Source organism: Grammomys surdaster, unplaced genomic scaffold (assembly GCF_004785775.1).
Source record: "Grammomys surdaster isolate TR1022 unplaced genomic scaffold, NIH_TR_1.0 257, whole genome shotgun sequence".
In the NCBI taxonomy this organism is placed as follows: Eukaryota; Metazoa; Chordata; class Mammalia; order Rodentia; family Muridae; genus Grammomys; species Grammomys surdaster.
Window position 1 is genome coordinate 5,351,559 of NW_021604698.1, and position 22,329 is coordinate 5,373,887.

General features: G+C 40.7%; 1 protein-coding gene across 1 annotated transcript in view; it reads right to left on the minus strand.

Annotated features, from left to right (window-relative positions):
- Positions 1–22,329, minus strand: part of Phlpp1 (PH domain and leucine rich repeat protein phosphatase 1) — a 208,735-nt gene that overhangs the window by 30,884 nt on the left and 155,522 nt on the right. Inside the window, exons 8-12 of the mRNA XM_028775649.1 lie at positions 20,521–20,723; positions 19,301–19,361; positions 16,948–17,043; positions 14,383–14,538; positions 1,789–1,989 (exon numbers count right to left, since the gene is read on the minus strand). Of these exons, the coding sequence (XP_028631482.1) occupies positions 1,789–1,989; positions 14,383–14,538; positions 16,948–17,043; positions 19,301–19,361; positions 20,521–20,723 (717 nt within the window). The remainder of the gene's footprint in view (positions 1–1,788; positions 1,990–14,382; positions 14,539–16,947; positions 17,044–19,300; positions 19,362–20,520; positions 20,724–22,329) is intronic.

Genomic DNA, 22,329 nt, shown 5'->3' on the forward strand with positions numbered 1-22,329 from the left:
CTCTCTCTCTCTCTCTCTCTCTCTCTCTCTCTCTCTCTCTCTCTCTCGTGTGTGTGTGTGTGTGACATGTATGTGGTAGTGAGTGGAGGCCACAGTGGGTGTCTTTCTCTACTCTTCCCCACTGTAACTTAGTCATTTGGTTAATGGCCTGCTATGAAGGAAACAAAAATTCCTGAAGACTTCGTGCTTGAACATGGAGCTCAATGATTGGCTAGATGTGGCAGCCAGTGGGCGGGACCTGCCAGCTGGTCTTCCCAGAGCTGGGGCCACAGTCAAAAGTAGGCATGCTTGCTTTTGTGTGAACAGTGAGGAGTCACACTGGGGTTGTCATGCTTGTGCTGTGAGCACTTTACATAGTGGGCCATTCCCTCAAACCAAGTGTGAATAAAATTGGGTTCCTGCTTTACAGGCCAACTTTTTTCTACAAAATAAAAAAAGAACAAATAATTTAACTGTACATAGTATTCACTAAGTGTTCAAAAAAATACCATAAATAAATTTATAACTGCAAATGCACTGTTTTATTAAATACTATATCAAAATAACGTCAAAAATTGTTACTACTAGGTTTCGACAACAGTTTGTATTAGGTAGTAAATATGAACAAAATCCTATCAAATATATTTTAAAATTTCTATTGCTTATTTATGTGTATGTGTCTGTATGTGTGCACATGCATGTAAGTAGCTGGAGATTCCAAAAGAGGGTGTCAGGCCTCCTAGAATTGGAGTTATAGGTGATTGAGCCAGATTTGGGGCAAAGAGAACAAAACTTAGGTCTTCTGAAAAAGAAGCAAGCACTCCTAACCACTGAATCACTCCCTCCCTCCCTCCCTCTCTCTCTCCATGTCTCTCTGCCTCTCTCTGTGTGTGTGTGTGTGTGTATGTGTGTGCATGTATGTATGTGTGCGTGCATGCGGATAAATATGTGTAAGAACAAAAGTCTATTTAAAAACTAAAAATTGCCAAGCAGTGGTGATGCATGCCTTTAATCCCAGCATTGGAGAGGCAGAAGCAAGTGTATCTCTGTGAATTTGAGGCCAGCCTGGTCTACAAGAGTTGTTCTAGGACACCCAAGGCTACACAAAGAAACTTTGTCTCCAAAAACCAAAAGTAGAATAAAAATAAACTGTAAACTTCAGTAAAGAAAAGCTTTCCTTTGTCACTCTAGAGAGATTGATTCTCAGAAGTCCTGATAACTCTGCTCTGCAGGATGCTAGCACTTGATAAGATTCGAGTGCCAGCTCTTTGTTAAAAGATAATTTATTAATTTATATTTACTTTATGTGTATGAACATTTGGCCTGCATATGTATGTGTATACTATACGCATGGCATCTCTAGAGGTCAAGAGGGTCCTCTGGGATTGGAGTTATAAGCAGTCAGATGTGTGCTAGAAACTAGAACTCAGGTCCTTCTCAAGAGCAACAGGTCCCATCTCTCCAGGCACCCCGCATTCCAACTCTTAAACACATCATTAGTGGGTTTTGTTTTTCAAATAAAGTTCAGTAGCTAAAGAAAAGGAACAGGAATAAAAAAACAGCTACGAAAAATGCATCTTATTTGAAAATCTAAAGAACATTCTAGTGGTTTGGTTTTTGGATATATTCATATTAGAAAAACCAATGCAGTTGTTTTAAGGGAATACTTTTTGGTTTCAGCTTGCATAACAGATAGCTGTAAATGAGGAGAAAGAGCAAACATTAATCACCATGGGTCAAAGCTTCTCCTGTGACTTCTCCCCCTTCTGTGAGTATGTATGTAAGAACAGCACTTTACAAACCCATTACCTTGCCGGGAAGCTCTGAAGCCGGTTATAGGCCATGTGGAGGATCTTCAGACGGGGGTGCCCTGTTAACAAAGGCACACACTTATCGGTGAGGCTGTTGTTTGTCAAGTACAACTCCTGTAATATACTGCTCGTCTCCTCAGAAAGTGTGGCTGGAGGCAGGGTTTCCAGTTTGTTTGCAGATGCATTCAGGAATCTCAGGCTGCAGATACAAAAAGCAGGAAAGTCCATTAACAAGCTGGAGCTCTAGTTCAGCTCCCTCAGGAAATCCAGAAGCTCAGTGAGCAGGCAAAGGTGGGAGTTTGGTTTAGAAACAGAAACAAAAAGACAGGTCCTGGCTCCGGGGAGTTCAGTTCGGCAGGTATATGGATCCTCAGCCTACTTAACATACGTTATGTTGAACATAATAGTTAGCTGAAATTAAGCACAAAGTCAAATCACCTTTTACTGAAATTCAAAAATCACAGAAAGTGCTTCTTTTAATAGCTGGTAGAGAATGAAAGAGGTAATACTAATAATCTAACTTAAGGAAGAAAGCAGTAACGGCTTATTGTTAAAATAAGGAATTTCTTATACTCAAAACAATTCAGTCAGATCATAATACAACTAAACGTTGACGTGATGTGTCCCTTTTCCATGGAATTGTACAACACTTAACTGTCAAATACTCACAGCTACTTTTGGTGGACTACTGGTAGCAACAGGAATGAAGAATTACAACTACTGAATCAAGGGCCAGCTCTCATCAAAACAGTGGTGAGAGTAGCCGGGAAGAGCTGGACACAGCTGGATACACCTCACAGTCTCACTGCTACAGAGTCCCAGTCAGACAATACTATGTGGTAAAAGAAGTCAGGGTGGCTACCGCCCACAGATGGGAGGGAGTCAATACAAGGAAAGGCTGCCTGATAGTTCTGTCTCCTCAGACTGAGTGCTAGTTATACAAGTGTGTTTACTCTTAGAAAGTCATCAGGTCCTGCACTTAGGATTTGGCTATGCACTTTCCCATACTTACAGTATACTTCAAGAAGATTTACATCCAAACAAGGAGGAAAGACAATGCATGCTGCCATGGTTACCAAAGGATGGTGTGAACAATGGGTAAATACAAACAACAGGTTTATACCTAAGATAACCCAACTCACTTCCTTCCACTCACTGTGAAATACAAGTTAGAGAACAATGCAGTGCTGAGGACAGGGAGAGAGAACTGTGCTTCAATCCGGTCCAAATCCTCCGAATGGACAGGAAGGACAAGATGGGGACAGAAGATGCCATAGCTCTGGACTCAGAGACCAGGCTATGCAGGTGCTACAGCAAAGCATGAAGTGTTCAGAGCATAGGGTCACCAGGCAAAGTGTGTGGACACCTCCACCTGCTCACATAGAGATCCGCCATAAGGAAATAGCCATTCTCACAGTGCACACACACCTGCTATAATAACCAGCCAACATTCAGAGAACAGGAGACTACAAAGGCCCAGCCCTAAGTGAGACATGCAAACCACATCCAATCCCCCAGGCTCAGGGATCATCCGGAAAGAGGGGACAGAAAGGCTGTAAGAGACGGGGGTTGGGGGGGTAGATGTGTATAAGGAAACAGTGTTTCCAGATGCAATAGGGCAGGTGAACATATGAACCCAAGCAGTCATGACAGCACCCATAAAGTCTTTGCAAGCTCAAGCCAGGAAAACAAAATCCCAGCATGAGGGCACAGGTGGGCATGAGGGGACAGGTGGGCATGAGGGGACAGGTGGGCATGAGGGGACAGGTGGGCATGAAGCTCCAGCCCTAGAAGAAGAGCTACTGGCATCTGAAAGCTTTTCGGAGAGGAAGAGTTCTTTAACAGTGTGATCTCCACGCTCCAGGGCAACTCCCTTCAAGAGTATTAGGAAACAGAAATTGGACCCATGGATTAAGGGAGGGAGGGAGGGTATGAGGAGAACCAAAGTTGGACAGGGAGGGAAGTATTGGGGATCTGGGAAAAGCTGGAGAAAGTGGGATGATTATATTCAAAATACATTGTATCAAATTACCAAAGAAGTAATAAAAATATTCAAAACCGCATCTTGGATTAAATATTGAATATGAGTTCTGGGCTGTTCTAGCATATGTTGAGGAAAAGGAATTTTAAAAAGGAAGGATACAGTTATTTTTTATTTTGGAAAATTTCAAAAGGCTTATATTAGGAGCCCTTCCTAGTACTGTGACTCTGAGTCCTCCAGTACTAACTTAACATGCAATTCTGCACACATACCCACACTTCTGCACACACCCAACTCTACTCTTTATCCGAGGAAAAGCGGCTTCCCCCAAGTTAAAGAAACATGTAGTTTGTTGACTTTTAAAGAAAACAAGGGTGGGTAGGTGAGGGTTGCTGGACTGTAGAAACCGTAAGTAATCATGGGAAATTATAGCTGAGTTACAGAGTAGGAAATAAAAGGTCACTCAGTTTTCAAACTGGTCTTAACTAGGAAGAAAACCAGTTTCCACTAGAGTTCTTTTTTTTTTTTTTTAGGTTCCACTTCTACAGGCTGATTTAAATATATCCGTTAAGAACTTACTCTGTACAGAATTAGAATAAATTAAAATTTAAGAATTGCATTTTTATTGTCCTTAAAATATCATGCAGTAGGGTCAATTGGGAAACAATATAACAACTATTAAGATACAATTCTCTAGGAAATGTGCAGTTAAAGACACAGGAAAGCCTGCAGAGAGAATGGGTTCATGAATATTTGCATATTTTAGGCCAGAAAAAGGGAAAATGTTGTTCTAAAAACACTGACACATCAATGCTCATCTATAAAGCTGCAAACAGGATTTCAAAAGCTCTCCCATCTGAACAGGAGGAAGAGAATTATTTCCAAGAACTTCTCGGCGGCTTGAAACTGCCAGCTTGTATGGAGCTCTCTACTCTCCACTGAAAATTAAGAGTGGGGGAAACCTCGTGCCATACTCCTTCAAGAAGTGAAGGTAAGTTAGCTGGAACTACGATTGTTAGCTCCAAAGAATGGTTTTAAACCACATAAAGCACAACTGTGCTAACACCAAACATGTGAAGTGACACAATTTTTATTTTATCATGATCTCAGGAAAATTATGTGCAATATTCACTCTCTTCAATTTGACTATTGTAGTAGGAGCTGACCTGAATAGATTTAATGGTCAAGATGTCACCCTTCCTCCAGAAAGAACAAAAGGAGGACTGTAATGGGTGAAATCTTCCAGTGAAGAGACCTGCTGACTTCACAACAAGCTGCATCAGCCCTCCCCGTGTATTCAACCTGAACAAGCTACGTTCCCTGTGCCACTGGGATGTGCTAACTCGTCTTAAACTTCCCTCGTACCAGCTTCTATAACATTGGCATGAAAGCCTGTTGAATGTAAAGATGCTTCAGCCATGTAGCTCTGCTCACAACATAATTATCTAATTAAAGAAAAGGCATTAAGATGCCACCCACGCTTTCATTTATAAGGTGCTTTGTAGGAAGCAGAGGGCACCCGTATGTTCCAACTCCCTGGATGTTCTCACTATCCTAGAAGTCCCTCATTTCAAAGAAGACAGAAACTGAAGCAGAGAAAACCAGATCACTTGACAGTGGTCACACAGAGATGAGTGGCACAGACAGGAATTTCATCAGTTTCAACAGCCCTATTACCCCTTACACATCTCTCCAGAATTCAGACGCTAGAAACAGGACTAAAACTTTCTCCAAGAATGATTTCACAAGCCCCGTTCTCCAAAGCTGCTGCAGTCTAGCAGAGATGGCTGGGCCAACGTGAAGAGACTGTGTGCATGACACCTCAAACTCAAGTCTTAGAATCAATGGCTCTGAGCTGGACACAGCAGAAAGCCAAAGGCATAGATATGGTTCCCTCTCAAGAGCACTTGGGAAGCCACAGCAAGACAGAAAGCCACTTCCTGCCTCTAGAGCTACTGCTGTCTTGGCACACAATCCACCTGACTCTGGGTTATCCTGTTTTGTTTGATTTTCAGAAGTGCCCATCACCCTATGATTTTACAGACACCCTATCTTTGTAGAGAAGTGCAGGCTTCAGTGCTACAGCCTTATCCTGTGGCAGGACATCAGGCACCATGTGTTTGGATTAACTTTTGGGATAGGTTCTAGGACTTGTTCTCTATTTTAATCCACTGGCCAAGAGAAAAAATCCTCTACTTTTAGGTTATTCCTTGACTTCTATGTACCATATTTTAAGGGGTTACACAATACAACCTACATTTCTTGTTATTGTTTATCTTTTAACATCTACTTTGACGAGGGAAATACTCTCATAGCCTTTCCAACACTTTATGCCGGTTACTTAGCACACACTTTCCACAGCTAGCCTATACATATGCAGTACAGATGTGTAACTCAAAGTTCATGCAACAGCACTTAGCCTTATTCTGTGATACACGGTGATTTGTGCCATTATGGACTTTCTGAGACAGGATTCCACTGTATAGCCCAGTTTGGCTTCAACTAGAACTTCTTCTACATCTTCCTTCTGAATGCTGAGACCACAGAGAGGAGCCAGTAGGCCTGGCACTGCTAACTTCTAAAAGTTAGTTATAGCTCACTATCCTCGTGTTGTATCCCACTAAGCAGTTGGAAAACATGATCACAATTGTTGATGGTGCATTAGTATTGAGAGAGTAAGGGGTAAGGGTGGAGGACATTCAATCTTACACTTATGCCAATGCTATGGGGAAGATCTAAGGACTCGGACAATAAAGTAAACACACAGAACACAACTAGCTGTTGAATTCAACAGTTAATTTTAATGGCTTAAATTAGTTAACACTGATACAGAACTGCAGATACATCTTCAGACCGAATCCTACTTGCAGCAATTGTCCCGCTGTGTGGCTCACAGGGCCAGCACACCACTCTGCCTTCTCTAATTGTGTATTCTTCTTCACCTCCCACTAGTCTGACACTTAAATGACTGATACCTTTGAAGATTCCAGACAATCATTTTGCAGAATGTTACTTCGTATGTGTTGCTGTACGGTTTATCAACAGTAGAATAAGGTCACATAAAATTGAGGTGGCCTCCTAGGCTCATGTATTTGAATACTTGGTCCTCGGTTTGTGGAACTGCTTGGGGAATGTTAGGATACCTGGTCTTGTTGGAGGAGATGAGTCACTGGGGGTAAATGTTGATGTTTCAAAGTCTGCACCATTCCGGGTTAGCTCTTGCTCGCTCTCTGTCTGTGACTGTGCATCAGATATAAGCTCAGCCATTGTCTGAGCACCATGCCTGTCTGCCTGCTGCCATGTTTTCTACCATGATGGTCATGGACTCCACCTTCTCAAACTGTAAACCCCACTGAGTGGTTTCTGCTAAGTTGCCTTGGCCATGGTGTCTTAGCATAGTACTAGAAAAGTGAGCAAGACAAGGATGCTACTCCAGATTCTCTGTTTTAATCACTAGCATACTGATGTGTGGATCGACTACAGGAGCTGCTACATGGTTCCTCAGTAGAATAATGTCATGAAGAATGTTGCTCTATGTGGGTTGCTCCATGGCCTATCATCATGAGAAAGAGGTTGTGTACTTTTGGCAGAGACCAACAGCTGTGCACCGTAAGCCAATGTCACATTACAGTCATCATTAACTCAGATTACTTAGTATTATCAATTATAACCACTTACACTTCTATTTTCCCCAAACTGGTAGTTATTAATTTTGCAGGGAAATTAGTTAAGACTGATATTTTATCTCGTATCCCACTTCTTATCATACTTTCTCTTTAAATTTTATGTATTTATCCATTCTTATGTGTATTGGTGGTTTCTGTTCACGGTTTCCTGCTGTGTAGAATCAGGACACAACTTGACGGTGTTGGCTCTCTGCTCTTACCGAATAGGTCTCAGGAACCACTCGGGTCATCACCCTGAGTGTCACAGTGCCGTCACCTGCGGAGCCCAACTTGTCGGCTTTTGTTTAGTATCTTTTAACATATTTTTTCAGTAACGTTAGCCATTTCTTATTTAAGATTTATTTGTTTATGAATATGAGTGTGTGTATACCTGCATGCCAGAAGAGGGTTCTGAAAACTTGTGTCACTCTTTTTACCGATGTTAGCCATTTGGAATTAAAATGTAAGGAGAATCCCTATTTATTTACTCAGTTTCTTACTCTGTGCAGAGGAAGACTGCAGGCATTTGTTTTACGCTACTGGGAATAATTCACTACTCTCATTTTCCACTTATTACTAAATCTGTCCCAGAGACAGCATGTTTTCTGACTTACTTTTGAGTTCGTCTTGTGTTTAGTCAGCTCTAGTGTTAAAATCAGTCCTGGTTTACTTCTTTAAATTTCAGAGTGTTTTGATATTTTCTTCATATAACGTTTGAACATTTCTTAAATGTATTTCTAAGCACCAATTTTTCTTGATGACATCTTAAATGGGGGTTGTAACCAACATGCTGACTTACACTGTCTATTGCTTGAACATATAAAGCTCCCTGGTATGAACTTTACCCTGCCCAACTGAAGGATTTAAGAATGAGTTATTTATTAGGAACTCTAGATTTTTCTGGAATGCTATTATATTTTATGCAAACAAAAACTTAGCTCTTTATTACTAATTCTCATGCCTATAATTAATTTTTGTACAATTTCATGGCTAATATATCTAATATAACATTGAATACTAACAGAAAGAGTGGGCATCCTAGTCCCATTTCCAGCCCTACCAGAAACACCCCAGGGGTTCCCAGAAAGTGGCTTTTAGGGGGCTGGAGAGATCCCAGCAACCACATGGGTGCTCATAGCCATCTATAATGTTATCTGATGCCCTCTTCTGGCATGCAGGTATACATGCATTCATATACATAAACAAATAAATCTTAAATAAAAATGGCTGTTAGAATTATAGTGTGTATATATAGGGTAATGAAGGGTTTCCTACTTAGAAAGTGGCTTCACGATTATGGTGTGTGTATATAAGGGTAATAAAGTATCACTCAATCTGAATCTTTTCATTAAAAGCATTTCGGTATACAACTCATAGTTCACAAATAGATACACAACACTTTGTTCACCAATCTATCATCTAAGGGACATGAGCAATTTTACTTCTGAGGAGAGTTAAGTTCAATCATATGAATTGGTGTGTGTGTTTCATGTTTTGTCTCAGCTATTATAATATTACATGAAGATGTACATTTTTCATCTACAGAATTTTTTTTTAAAGGAAACTGGGTTTGTCCCAACAGTTACCTAGTTCTTATACATTGTTACTAAATGATTCTCGGACCCTAACAATGGTGTGTGTGCGTGCATATGAAAGCCAGAGGCTAATGCTGAATTGGATGCTTTCCTCGGTCACTTTGCTCCTTAGCTTTTGCGACAGGACCTCTCACCGAACAAACAGTTCACTCATCAGCCAAACTCCTTGTCTGACAAGCTACAGGAATCTTGCTGTCTGCCTCCCAGCTCCTGGGCTACAGGCATGAGCCACCACTTTCTACCCGTGGGGAAGGCAATCTGCAGGTCTCCATGCTTGTATGGCAAGAACTTTACCAATGGAGCCATTTTTCCAGCTGTCCCTTTGGATTTTTATATGATCATTTACTGGCTGGCTTATTGATTTCCTACTGTAAAATCTTCAATGTGCTGCCAAAGATACTCTTTGGATTACAATTTTAAGTGCCAGTTCTGTGAATGTTTTGTATCATTGCTCTTCAAGGACTCACATACATAAAGCCATTTTTTTTTGTTCCCTCTTCCATTCACATTCATTTACTTCTAACTTCTAAGTTCTTCTTTATGGCGTTTTTAGTTTTCACATCTAAGTTTCTGTTTATTCTTAAAGAGAACTTAGCCTGCTACAAAAACCTCAGGTCATACTTTGATCGATGTTTAAAATGTTGCTCCATTATTACTTTGCCATTAATACTTTTGGGGTCTGGTGACTATCTAAATAGGTGTCCTTTTAAGTCCCTTTAACAAACCTCTAATATAGCTCTGAAATTCTTTATTTTTCAGAATCTAAATTACTAGATCTGAGAGTTGATATAGTGTCTCAGGCCCTGACTCAGTAGTTCTTGTCAAATATACTTATGTGTCAGAAAAAAATCTGCCCCACCCCGTTCTCTGTTCTGTAAACTCTAGATATGCAAATTCTGCTCCTCTGGGCCCATTTCCCCACTCCTTTATCTCTAACCTTCTAGTTCCTCATGTCACTTTCACGTCTCTGCCTTTCTTTAATGCCTTTTTCTGAACTTTTATTTCAAAGTATTACCCTTTATCCATCTGGTAATATGCTGCTCATTTATAAAATGACTATTATTGTCTTCCACTTTAGGAATTCAATGACTTCTCTTCCCATTTGTCCATTTTTGTTCTTAACTTCCCAATATTTTTCATTTTTATATTCCCAAATGCTCATGGATATATTTAATTCAGCTTGGAATGTTGCCTTACATTTTTATCTTAACGATAATTTAGTGGAGGATGTGTGTTCTTTGTTTTTTCTTAGGCACTGTTACTATGTTTGTCATTTCCTTGTTGATTTTCCTGGCATCTGGATATTTATGGGAGTATTTAAGAGATTTTAAAATTATGTGCATATATGTGTAGGCTTGTTGCACCCGAGTACAGTGCCCGTGGAGGCCAAAAGGCATCAGATCTCTCAGAGCTGGAGTTACAGGCAATTGTGAGAAGCAGAACCTGGAGTCTAGGAAGTAAACTTGGGTCCTCTGCAGCAGCCATGGGCCCTCCTAACCTCTGAGCCACCTCTCTAGCGTGTCTATGAGATTCTAAGTCATTGGGACCATGCAGTATCCTAAGGAATTTTGCTTGGATTGAAAGCGGATGATGCTGTGTCCTCCAGTGTTCTGTTCACAGAACATTCCTTTATAGTCCTGACTCTGCTCTCCTGCCCTCTGCACTGCACTCACTTTACCTAAGCTTCGGGTGGTAGCTGCAGTCCACATTGCCAGTTCCCTCTGCTGTCCTGCAGAGTGTCTCCTTCTGTGCTGGTGTGATATGCACGCAGCCTGAGAGTAAGACGGGTGGAAGGGACCTTGAGGCTGCTTCCTGAAACCTGAGGCTTACTTCTCTTTTTCTTTAGCTTTACCTCTTTTTGAGCTCAGATTGAAGAACTTGGAGGCAGCTAAAAGAGCACCGTTGCCCATAGAGCTGCTCTAGGTCAGCAGCTCACCACATGCCTGTGCTTCCCAATTACCCAGCGAGCTCTCAGAGGGGCAGTGCTCCTCTCTAACCCTCAGTGAGTCAGGAGTAGACTCAGTACCTGACTACCGGGGTTCCAACTAGTGTGGGATTTTCTTGTAGTTTCCTAAGAACAGATGACCCCTGTAAGCACCAGAAGCAGATCAAACGATCCACCTCATCTCTTATGAGGGTTCTAGAGAGTAGGTGACAAAGGACACCAACGCATCTTGCAGAGCAGACAGCACTCTTGATGATCCTCGCTAGAGACTCTTCAGAACATCTAGAAGCCTTGATTAAACCCTCGATTAAAGCCTTCTGGATCATCCCTGCTAATCCCAAGAATTACTCATGAGAATATGACCCTGTTCAAAATCACAGAGTTGGCTATTGTCTAATGTGTGCCCATGCCCTTTCTTTCCCCAGGATGGAGGGAAATCTTGGAAAATTTCTGTGCAGTGTCCTAAATCTCATCAGCTGATTCTGTTTTGACAAACTGGCCAACTGATTTTGATGCTAATACCCTCCAAGAGTTATCACGTACAAATATTTGAAAAATATGAGATAAAGTATATGCCCTATCCTAAAGAAACTCAATTTCTGTGGATAAGTCTTCTTTTGTAGGAATCTGTCAGCAGAACCTCCCACGGTCACCCTGAGCTTTCAATGTTTGGTAGACCTCACATACTAGAATTACGATGCTGGCCTTGTTAAACATGCTAATTCTAGCTCACTCTCTCTCTCCTCTCTAACATCAAAGACAGTAGAACGGAGATAAAAGCCAGGAATCTTCAAATTCTCTAGAGGCTTCTAAAGACACGGTTTTAGAAACACTTTTAATCTACCACATCTCTCAAAACATCCCAACTTCAAAGATAGCTCACATAAAGAAGTGTAGGCAACTCAGCTTTTCAAAATGCCAGAAATATCTGCCTTTGCCAAAAGGCACCAGTTGTCATGGTCAATTGATCACTCTCCTCTGATTTTCTGTTCTCTTTTAGCTCCTTTGATATTTACACATATTCTCTCTGAGTCACTCAAGCTTATGGCTTATGGTGTGACTAATACTCCAGGGATAGTTAATGAGCAAAGAAAAATACCACGAGCCTCACTGGCACATGGGTGTCCCCACCCCCATCTCCCACCTCTGAGCATCCCTCTGTTACTCCAACCAGGTATAAAAATAGACCTGGGCCCGCCAGGACTGGGATCTTTAAAAGTATCCGTTGCAATTTTCCTTTGAAAGCATCTGTTCCAGCTTTGTTAGTTGGACTAATTCCATCGAGAGAAGCTATCTGGCCATCAGATGTGCATAAAGACGCTAGGTGGACAGGGAGAAAGTCACTGCCAAGATTCCAAGAAAGAACAGAAGGATAGAAGTCCCTCTGGCTGTGACTCATCCACTCTGGCGACCCATGGGGAATTACCTAGCCTTCCTCCGACCATCTGCTGGTGACAGCTATGTATCTGAAACTCCTTTGGTGTTTCCATCACGAGAACTCTCAGTAAAAAGATGTTCAGCAAGATGAGGATTAGAATATTTACCAGTTTACCCAACAGAACCAAATTCTGCCTTCTCTCAAGATACAAAAATCACAGTCAATTTCTCAGCAATATACGGTCCATCAAATTTCACATCCATCTACAACTTTTGAGTTATGAGCTTATATTTATTTTGAAACACATATTTAATTCTCATAAGTATACATATTAATACTCATAGTGTGACATTTCAATTCAAGTACAGAGTATGAACTAAGCAATAAAACTCAAAGGTGAATAGAAAACTTGAATTCATAACCTGGTGATCAAGTTATAAGAACGTTAGTCAAATGGGGCTCAAGCTCCAGGGGAGACATGAAGACTTTACTGAAAGTCACCTAATTGAAAGTAATTCCCTTCTCTGGTTTCCGAAAAACTTCCTGCTGACAGAGAAAGCGTGCTATTTCTCAGTTATAAAACCTAACCTAGATCTGGAAACAGTTTATTTTCACAAAAAGTATTTTATGGTAACTATTGGTAAGATTTGAATTATAGAGCAAGCTGAAAGAGTAATTCAGGAGGTTTCCTTAATATCTATAGCAACCTGTTAAACACAAATAGTAAATTCATTTCACCATACAGCAATAAAGTGTTCTTCCTCATAGCACTATGCCAGGCTGTCCCTGTTGTCTGTCTTTTCTACCGTCTTGAATCTAACTTCTGTATGTTCACTAACAGTTTTGTTTTAAGCTATGCATTAGAGTTGAGGCAACTCGGTGGTAAGAGTCACAACTGAAACCATGAGCGCTACAGTCAGTCATTTTCAGTGTCCTGCAGCATCAAGCACCAGGGCTGAGCCGTCGACTGTAACACAGAATCACAACTGAAACCATGACAAGAAGTCTGTCAAGGCTGCTTCCTGCACAGCCCCAGTGCTCCCTCTGGTTTCTGACAGGCAGGGTTTTGCTCTAAAGCGCTTGCAGACCTCCAGTGCTGACCATGACCTTTCTCCCTCCTCTTCTCCGTCTCTCCTCCCAGCAGCTGCCAAGATTTAAAACTTGCCTACTCTGTGGGTTTTCTCTCAACCTCCAGTTATTTAAATGTTTACTGAATTTCAAAAAGAAATTAGAATTTCACTTAACATTTAAATTTATCCCTCATGTCAAATCAACTTCTTCAAATGCTTAGACACAAGTTATTTAGGGAAACTGTTCAAACATTAATTTACTAAGATATGAGTGGAAGCTGGGAAGTAGCTTAGTGGTAAAATATTTGTCTATAACCCAGCATACACCAGGCCCTGGGTTCAAGTTCTAGTACCTTAAAAAACTAAAGTTAAATCTTCAATTACTGGAAACACCCACCCACTGTGGGTGGCACCATTCCCTGGGTAGATTCCTGGATTGTGTATGAGTTGAACATTAACATGAGTGCATTAATTCACTGTTCTCAGCGTGTGATATGACCAACTGTTTCAAGTTCCTGTTGTCTTAACTTCCCTACAATAAAGGGATTATGACTTGTAATTGTGAGGCAAATAAACTCTTTCCTTCTTAAATTTCTTTTGTCAGGGTGCTTTACCATGGCAACAGAAAATAAAATGAAGACAATCAGATAATTAAGCTAAGGCCCACACAACTCCTGTCTAAGGAGCAGGGTAAGAGTTCATATCTCATTTCCATGATGCCTATTTAACCACCATTCAAAATACCTTTCTATAAAGACCAGTGAAATTAGAGAAGATAAGCTGCTTTCTCCATTCCATACAAAATGGTAGAAAGGTGGCTGGCTAAGGCCATGTATTCAAGCCCCTAGGAAACAGAGAAGTTCCCACCAATGAGCTCGGATCACAGGTGATGAAATCCTTAGTGACAGGGTCTGTGAACAGGCTGAGGTAAATACTGAGGACAGGGGCAATGCTTTACCTGTCAGCCTTCATGAGGAGGTTTGGTGGCAGCTCAGTGATCTGATTATGCTGGACATCCAAGACCTCCACCGATGTTCTCTCCAGCCTTTCAGGAAGCCTTGCCAACTGGTTGTGTCCTGCCAGCAATTTCCGCAGACTACTATTACAAAATAAGCTGGATGAAAATGAACAAAAGGAGAAGGCAACTATTTATATAAAGCTAATTTAGGATGAGGATTAAAACCGAGAAAGACTTAAATAACTATCATTCCACATATCATACAATTTAGTGCAAGCTACCAAGTTCATTTTAATTTTTTTTATTAGATGAGTTTATTTTAGTTAATGTATACAAGTGGTTTCCCTGCATGTATGTATGTACACCACATGGGTGCCTGGTGCCAGTGGCAGTCTGAAGTGGGTATCTAATTTCCTAAAACCAGAGTATGGATGGTCGTGAACCACCATGTGAGTGCTAGGAATTGAACTCAGTTTTGTGTAGCAGCTGCCAGTGCTCAAACTGCTGAGGTATCGCTCCAGCTTTAGCAGGCTTATTTTAATATAGACTTGGAGCTATTTGTATTTCAGTACTTTCTATATTTGTTTCATAGAAGGAGACACTAAAGAGCTTTGTCTAATCTTGAGGAAGAAGGTGAGCTTTATAAGGCTGCATGCTTCTGTAGACCCACAAGACTAATGTCCTGTCCAAACACTTCTGAGAATCTGTTCAGAGAAGATAAACAGTAAACAAACTCTTCAGAGCATGAAGCTTTTGTAAGTACAACTGAGAAAATGTTACATTTTACTTCATTTCTACTTTAGTCTTCCATTTTTCTCTCCCCAATGCCTTCCTTGTAAGACTTAGAGATGCAGTTTTATCCTGCAGAGAATAGAATGGGTGGATTCAATTAACTGTAGTATCAGTCTATCAAATGCTAACTCAGGTCAATCCTTCTGGATATTATCTAAACATTAAACTATTATTTCTCTATTAATGTATTTTCATTAATAAATAACTTGCTTTGTTAAACTCATCATATACATACTTCCTTAGAGACAAAGTTTAAATATCAAATCAATTCTAATGAATCACTTTTGTGTGAATACTATACCATCAACTGGATTCAACCCAAATCTGCAGCTAAACACCAAGAGGGAGGAAGCAATATGTATTGGTTTTACTCTGCATTAAAAAAATATAAAACACTAAAATCTATGATAGTATAACACTTGGTCCTTATTCTTGTGTGACAGGCATCTTAGTGAACGGACTTTCTTCCCAGGCCCTTCTCACACCTTTAAGAGCCAAGTAAAAGAAGACTGAACTAAGGATCAAATAGAGGTTAAACTGACCGCTGTTTCTGTCATATTTACAATGACACTTTTGATTGTACATTGATAGAAACAACTTTTCTCTGTCCTATGATTGGCTAAAAATGTTGAAATAACTGAACTTTACATTTTGGAAGCAACTGGCCATCAATTAAGGTTAATTAGTACTTAAAATCAACAATGAGTGCCATGGCCAAAAGAGCCACACTTCAAATGCCAAGTCTCCCACGTAGGCATGGGAGCCTGAGGTGAACACTATATTCATCACAGAAAGTTCCTCCTGACAGCCTGGGAAAGACTTCTCTTTTTGTTTACTGACTAACTGGCTAGTCACAATTATTCTACTGGAAGAGTTTTAGCTTTTTCTATGGATGCTACAAATTATCATATGGCTATTTTAAAAATCTTATTCATAAAGAACAAGTTATGATGGACTGCAGAGGCGGCACAGTGGGGAGAACTCTCATGGTGAGGCTTGACAACTGGCATTTAGATCCCCACAACATGTAAAAGCCAGAAATGGTTGCACTTGTGTAGGCAGTCCTTGTGCTTCCAGGGGTGAAATGAGGGTCTCCAGAAGTGCCAGGGCCAGCAAGCCTCAGTGCGTACAAAAGACCTGACTTCTCCAAGGCAGACTGAGATGGAACCCCTCCCCTAGGCAGTCCTCTGGCCTCCACATGTGCACTGGTACACATTCACACCCCTCAACACTATTAAAAAATATAAATTATGAAAAAAATGTAAATGTTAAAGGAGAGAAAGAAAGCAAAACTTGTAGATTTCTTGCTCAGAATTTGAATTCAAAGCGGAAAAGACAATGTAGTCTGCAGTTCCAAGGTTTAGTGATCTAACAACATCCACCTGACTTGTGTCCCACCACCAACAAAATTATATCCTTGGAAAAACAATAGTTGTCCAGGGTAAGGTAGAGATGCTGTCAACAGACAGAAGCAGAGATTCTGGAAGAATTAAGACCCCAGAGGTAAACCATTCATGCTGCTTGCTAAGTCCTTAATATTTCTTCTCCTGTACTGGTTATTTCCAGTTACACCACTGCCTGGTGTGGATTTGCAATGTCAACCTGAAAAGTCTCCAACCTATGACAATGCATGAATAAAAGACAATGAATACATTTTCAAATACAGAGTCTCTTGGGTTCAGATCAACATGTGACTAAGATAAACACTACATCAGCATCTGATTGCTGATCATCTATAATCTTGTGTCATTTCATTTGATCTGAAATGCTTACCGAGCAGGAAGTTCACATATTTCGTTATGGCCAATATCCAAAACTTCTAACTTCCGGCTTTCACATACCCACTCAGGCACACTTTCGAGGCAGTTTCTAAAGATAAGAACATAAACATTACTATTTAAAAAATTAAATCTGGCCTTAAATATGTAGTTCAATTCTTTTCTTTCATTTTATGTGTCTATGTGTCTGTGTGTCTGTGTCTGTCTGTGTGTATGTGTGTGTGTCTGTGTATATGTGTGTGTGTCTCTGTGTGTGTGTGTACACAGTCATGCAGGTATCCATGGAGGCCAGAAGAGGGCAGAGGATTCCTGGAGCTGGAGCGTAGGCAGTAGCGAGCCACTGGTGTGGATGCTGGGAGTGAGCTGCAGTTCTCTGCAAGAACAGTACATACTCTGTACTACTGGGCCAGCTTTCTAGTCCCTCAAATGTACTTCTAAGCTCAAAACAACCACATAAAATAAAACTTTAAGAGAAATGCCAAAATACAACGAACAAGGTCAAACGGATATATGCAGCCACTATGTTTTAAAACCAAGATTAATTACTATAATAGGGAAAAAATAAAAGCTAACACAGACACACCATCTGCATCATCTCTAACATCTAAAAGATCTGAGACGGTAACAAGTCTTTAGAGACCACTGCAGACTCAGAAAGAGGACTACCACTGGGAAAAATACACAGTGATCCAGTTTAAAAAGTAATCAACTAACAAATTTTTATTTTCAAATGTACATTTTTATCACTGGCATTAGAATAATCCCCAAATCTACATGTCTGCAAAAATGCAGCTATGGAGAAGAAGGACAGTGACATGATGCATGGCCAGGTACAACTTGAAATTAATTATCTGATGCAGTTACTTGGGCAGTGTTGTGCTCTAAGAATTGTTTTATTTAATAATAGTTGACTTCTGAAAACATATTAACAAGAGAGGGAAGTGGAAGAAGTCCTTCATTGGTGCAATCATAGCACGTGGAAATTAAAACTATAAATGGTAAAACAGTGAAGAACTCTGTGCTGAAGAACTCTATAGTCCCTACTAAAGACGTTTCTTGACACCCTAGGAAGTAGCACACATAAGTACTACACATGGGGAAGGCATGTGCCAGAGAAGATCCAGACATGACATTTACAAAGGAAGATGACCCAGGGATTTCAATAGGTACCATTTGTCAGTTACATTAGATGGAAATAGGCTCCCTCTATAATCAGCTCTCTGAAATAAATCTGCACATGGTATTTATATGTACCTATGCATACAATCCTGTTCTCATTTAAAAAGCTGAAAAGTTATATCCAGGGTTGGTAAGAGGGGGGTAGGATAAAACGACAACAGCAACAACAACATCCAAAGAACTTAAGGAACGTCTAAGTTTAAGTTAATTAAATAAAACTGTAGAAATTTTTAGGAACTTCATTAAACAATTCAAAGAATTCTATATTCAAGTTATAATAAAGTTACAATTGGAATAATTCTTACAATAGCTAAAAACTGAAAAGATGCTTATCACTAAAATAGCTCAATGTGTGTATTTCACAATGAAAAGTAAACTTGTGTACCTTATAACTCACAGTGCCAGTGGGACCCCAAAGGATGATGACTCAAACACACTGCAGTTCACACCCTCAAATGTCTTAAGAGTTGGCATCTTCAGAGCCCCAGAGCCCTATATGTTCTGAAATGCTGGTTATTTCCTTAAATTGAGTTTCAACTTTAGTGTATTAAAATTAGTGAAGTTTCACTTGTGAAATGCATGCTGTAGTCACAGCCATGCCTTTATGTCATCAAAGAAGAAATTCTATCTTTCTATTTTAGGCACTGTAATAGATAAGAACCATTGCAAAAGTAAAGCTACTTAAAAGTCAGAGATAGGATCTGCCTACCTAAAACAAGCTAAGGGTCCAGCAACTTCAGGAGGTCTTAGAAGATTGATGTGGACAAAGTGACAAAGAATCTCAGAGAAAAACACAAGGCGCAGTTAATATACATAAGTGTGACTGGACCTTCATGCCACCCGGAAGTCTCCAATCTTTCAGGCTCAACCTGAGGTCCGAACTGGTTCTAGGGCTGGGAGCTCTTCCTCCGTGGGAGTGGCTTGCTTAGCTTGAATGAGGCACTGAGTTTGAACTCCAGTTCAGGATAAAAACCAAAAAGATGTCATCCAAAAGGCAGTTGGTTGTATTCTTTTTATTTTAGATAAAATTTTAAATTAAGCTTAATCTTTATTATTTCAAAATAACTTAGATTACTTTCCTTCAAAATCTATTAAAAAAAAATCTTAGACAATTCTTTGAATTGTTTGGATAGATGAGCCAACATCTCTATGGGATGCGGTCTTCTTACCTTGAGACATCCATGTAAGACAGATAGTTCGGAACTGGGTAGACATCAAGTTGAACAAGTTCTAAGAGGGGAAAACACAAACACATTACTACTACCCACATGACTCTTTGCATGTAGAACAGCACTGTTCTTTTGCTCGCCTATTGTTTCTGTAACTTCACAACTGCAGGAGAGCAAAGACATCTATGCAACTGTGAGACACGTCTTCTCTGTTCCTATTCGTTTACACAGCTTCTCGGTGTTACCTGTGCTAACTGTACGTAAACGATCCTTGTTTTGGAGTCCCTCACAACTGAAGCAGCACACTCTGGAGAGTCATAAATGAGTCCCGCTAATCAATCACCAAGTCTTCTCAACTCTATGAATGCGACACCACTGTTAGCTAGAGCTCTGTTCCTTGGGCACAGTAGTTTCTGAAAGTCCTATTCTCTTAATTCCCAAGTTCAACTCTTATCTACTTGTCTACTCTGTTCCCAGCTAACTGTGAAAGGCTTACAGAAGAACTTTCAGTACCAGCTCTCTGCCCCTCCCACTTACAGCCTGGTGCAGGCTCCCTTAGCTCACATGGAGTCCGTCTTAGAAGCCTGGACAGGCGCTGGTGCGCGCTGTTTTGCACTCTCTCTTCAGTGTACCTTGCCTAGCGCACTCTCTCACGATACAGTCTGAAAGCTCACTATCACACACCCTCTCTTCCTAAGGATCTCTCCTACATCCTTATGAATTACTAGACTGTGTTCAGGGTCATAACTCCACGATTAATAAATGACCCTCAAACAAATAGTCTAATAAATAGCTAAGCATTTTGCTACTATAATATTCCAGTTAGTTCAGATTTATCTCCAAGTAATCCTGTTGTCAATAAAACATGAAAGTGCAGGGGTTTTTTTTGCAACTGCAGGTTTTGAATGGAACCTACAGTAGACTTAGCTTCCACCCTCCACCCAGCAATTAACCAAGTAGCCAGTGGAACATTTCAATTTGCCCCTTACTTTAAGCAGAAGAAATAAATGACCAGTGGGAACAATTCATCATGATATAAAAAACAAGCAAGAACAATAAAATCTTCCCTTCGGATGTGAGTAAATACTAAGCCAACATTCTTCTTCCATTCCTTTGATCTGGAAAGGATTTGGCACTTTTTAGAGATGAGGAAGGAATAGTGTCAATAAGTCAGCAACGAAGGTGTGGGTCACAGACCAGCGGTGTAGTACGCTACTTACCATTAGAAGAAGCGTAGAGTGCTTTTAGGAAATAGCCACAAATGTTCAATGTCACCAGCTGATTCCTCTCGCAGTGCAGAACTTCTATGTTGTTGAAGATCGTAGCATCTAGATCACCAAGTTTATTGTCTCGCAGGTCAAGCTGAGTGACATGCTGCACGAAGTCCACTTCGTCTGCTACGAGCTTCCTTAGCGTGTTCAGTCTTCAGGAGGAAGGATACAAACGCAAGCTGTTTAACTCCAGCACGGATCTAAATAGTGTGCAGTGATGAGGAGGGACTCAAGTCCCAGTGCACCAGAGTTCCCATGATGCACCTGGCCTTGTTTAACTGGCAACACTCACTAGCTATTTTTAGCTACAATTCTAAGAGGTCTGAGCCTTTATGGTATATTTTGAAACACAATTTAGGCCCTAAAAACTGAAAGAGGAGAAAGTATATTGACGTTACCTAATTCACTTCAAGAGAAGAAAAAAAAATATCCACTTAATGCACTTCCTTCCAAAAAACAAGGGTTGAGAAAGTATAGACGCCATACTGGAAAGAACACCGGAAAGAAGCCCAGAACCCCTGAGACACCCTGCAACTACACTGGCTCCCAAAAGGAAGAGACGGGATCCTGGAAAAGTACATGAGCAATCACAAAGAACAAAGTCAAGGACAATGACATCAAGCCACAAACTGAACAGGAGCCCCGGAGATGAAAAGTCGGTGCAGGGATTCTTGATTCGCAGGATCAGGGGTGGTAAGCAAAGCAGGCTCCATATATGGAACACTACTCAAAAAGCAAATTGAAGACACTGAACACTGGCATCGGGGAGTCTTTGAGAAATCATAAAATGAAGGGCATCAGCGAGGACCAACAGTTTAGACTAGGTGGAAACATGGAGAGAATCTTTCACCCTGATGACTAGTTGGTTAGCTGAGTGAAGCAGTTGCAGGTAAGGTGCCAGAGATAAGTAGCAATGGACCAACGTGAGACAGATAAATATAAATTTACATTCCACCCTGAGAAAACAGATGACAGTGTCACCTGTTGGTACCAAGCCTCCTTTGGAAAGAAACAACATCTCCCCAGTGGAGAAAGCCCTGAGCTTGTGCACTGACTAGGGGCACTGGTATTATGGATGGAGTTTGAGACTAGCTATTCTCTGCTATGTATCTGAACTGTTAAGAGACATATAATAGAGCTACTGACTAGAACACAATGCTGAGTGACAGCTCCGAGAGAAGATTTGTCAACAGCAAGTGCAGCACATGGTGTCTTCAAATGTCCCTAAAGGGATGTTTTTGGTTCCTTCTTTTCTTGTTCTGGGTTATAAGACTCAAAATTTGGCCTTAACCCAGGACTTTGCCATTTCCAAATGTTCACTAGCTATCAGAATGCACACAATGTCTAAAACACATGCCTCATCTGTGAGAGAACAGGACAGGAAGAATTGAAAGGATGTTTCCTGTTCTCCACCACACCACACTGTGAAAAACCGTAATGGCTTTATCATCTTCATTTCAAGCAGCTACCCACTCACAAGTCACTCCATGTGTAGTAACACGACAAGAAGTGTTGTTTTCATGAGAAACATGAACCAAAGCCTACAAGAGAAGGGAAGGAGATACTCCTTTGTGTGGAAGAGCAGCCTGAAGAAGTATCTTCCAGCCCTAAGTGGAGAACCTGGAGCAGCAGTTGCCTAACTAGCATCTGTGAAATGAGAAAAGCTTCCTTATTATTCTGCAAAATAGTTAAGAAAATGAAATGAAAGGCATCTGTGTTCCAGTTCTGTGTGCACTGTGAAGGGCTGAAGTTGTGGTG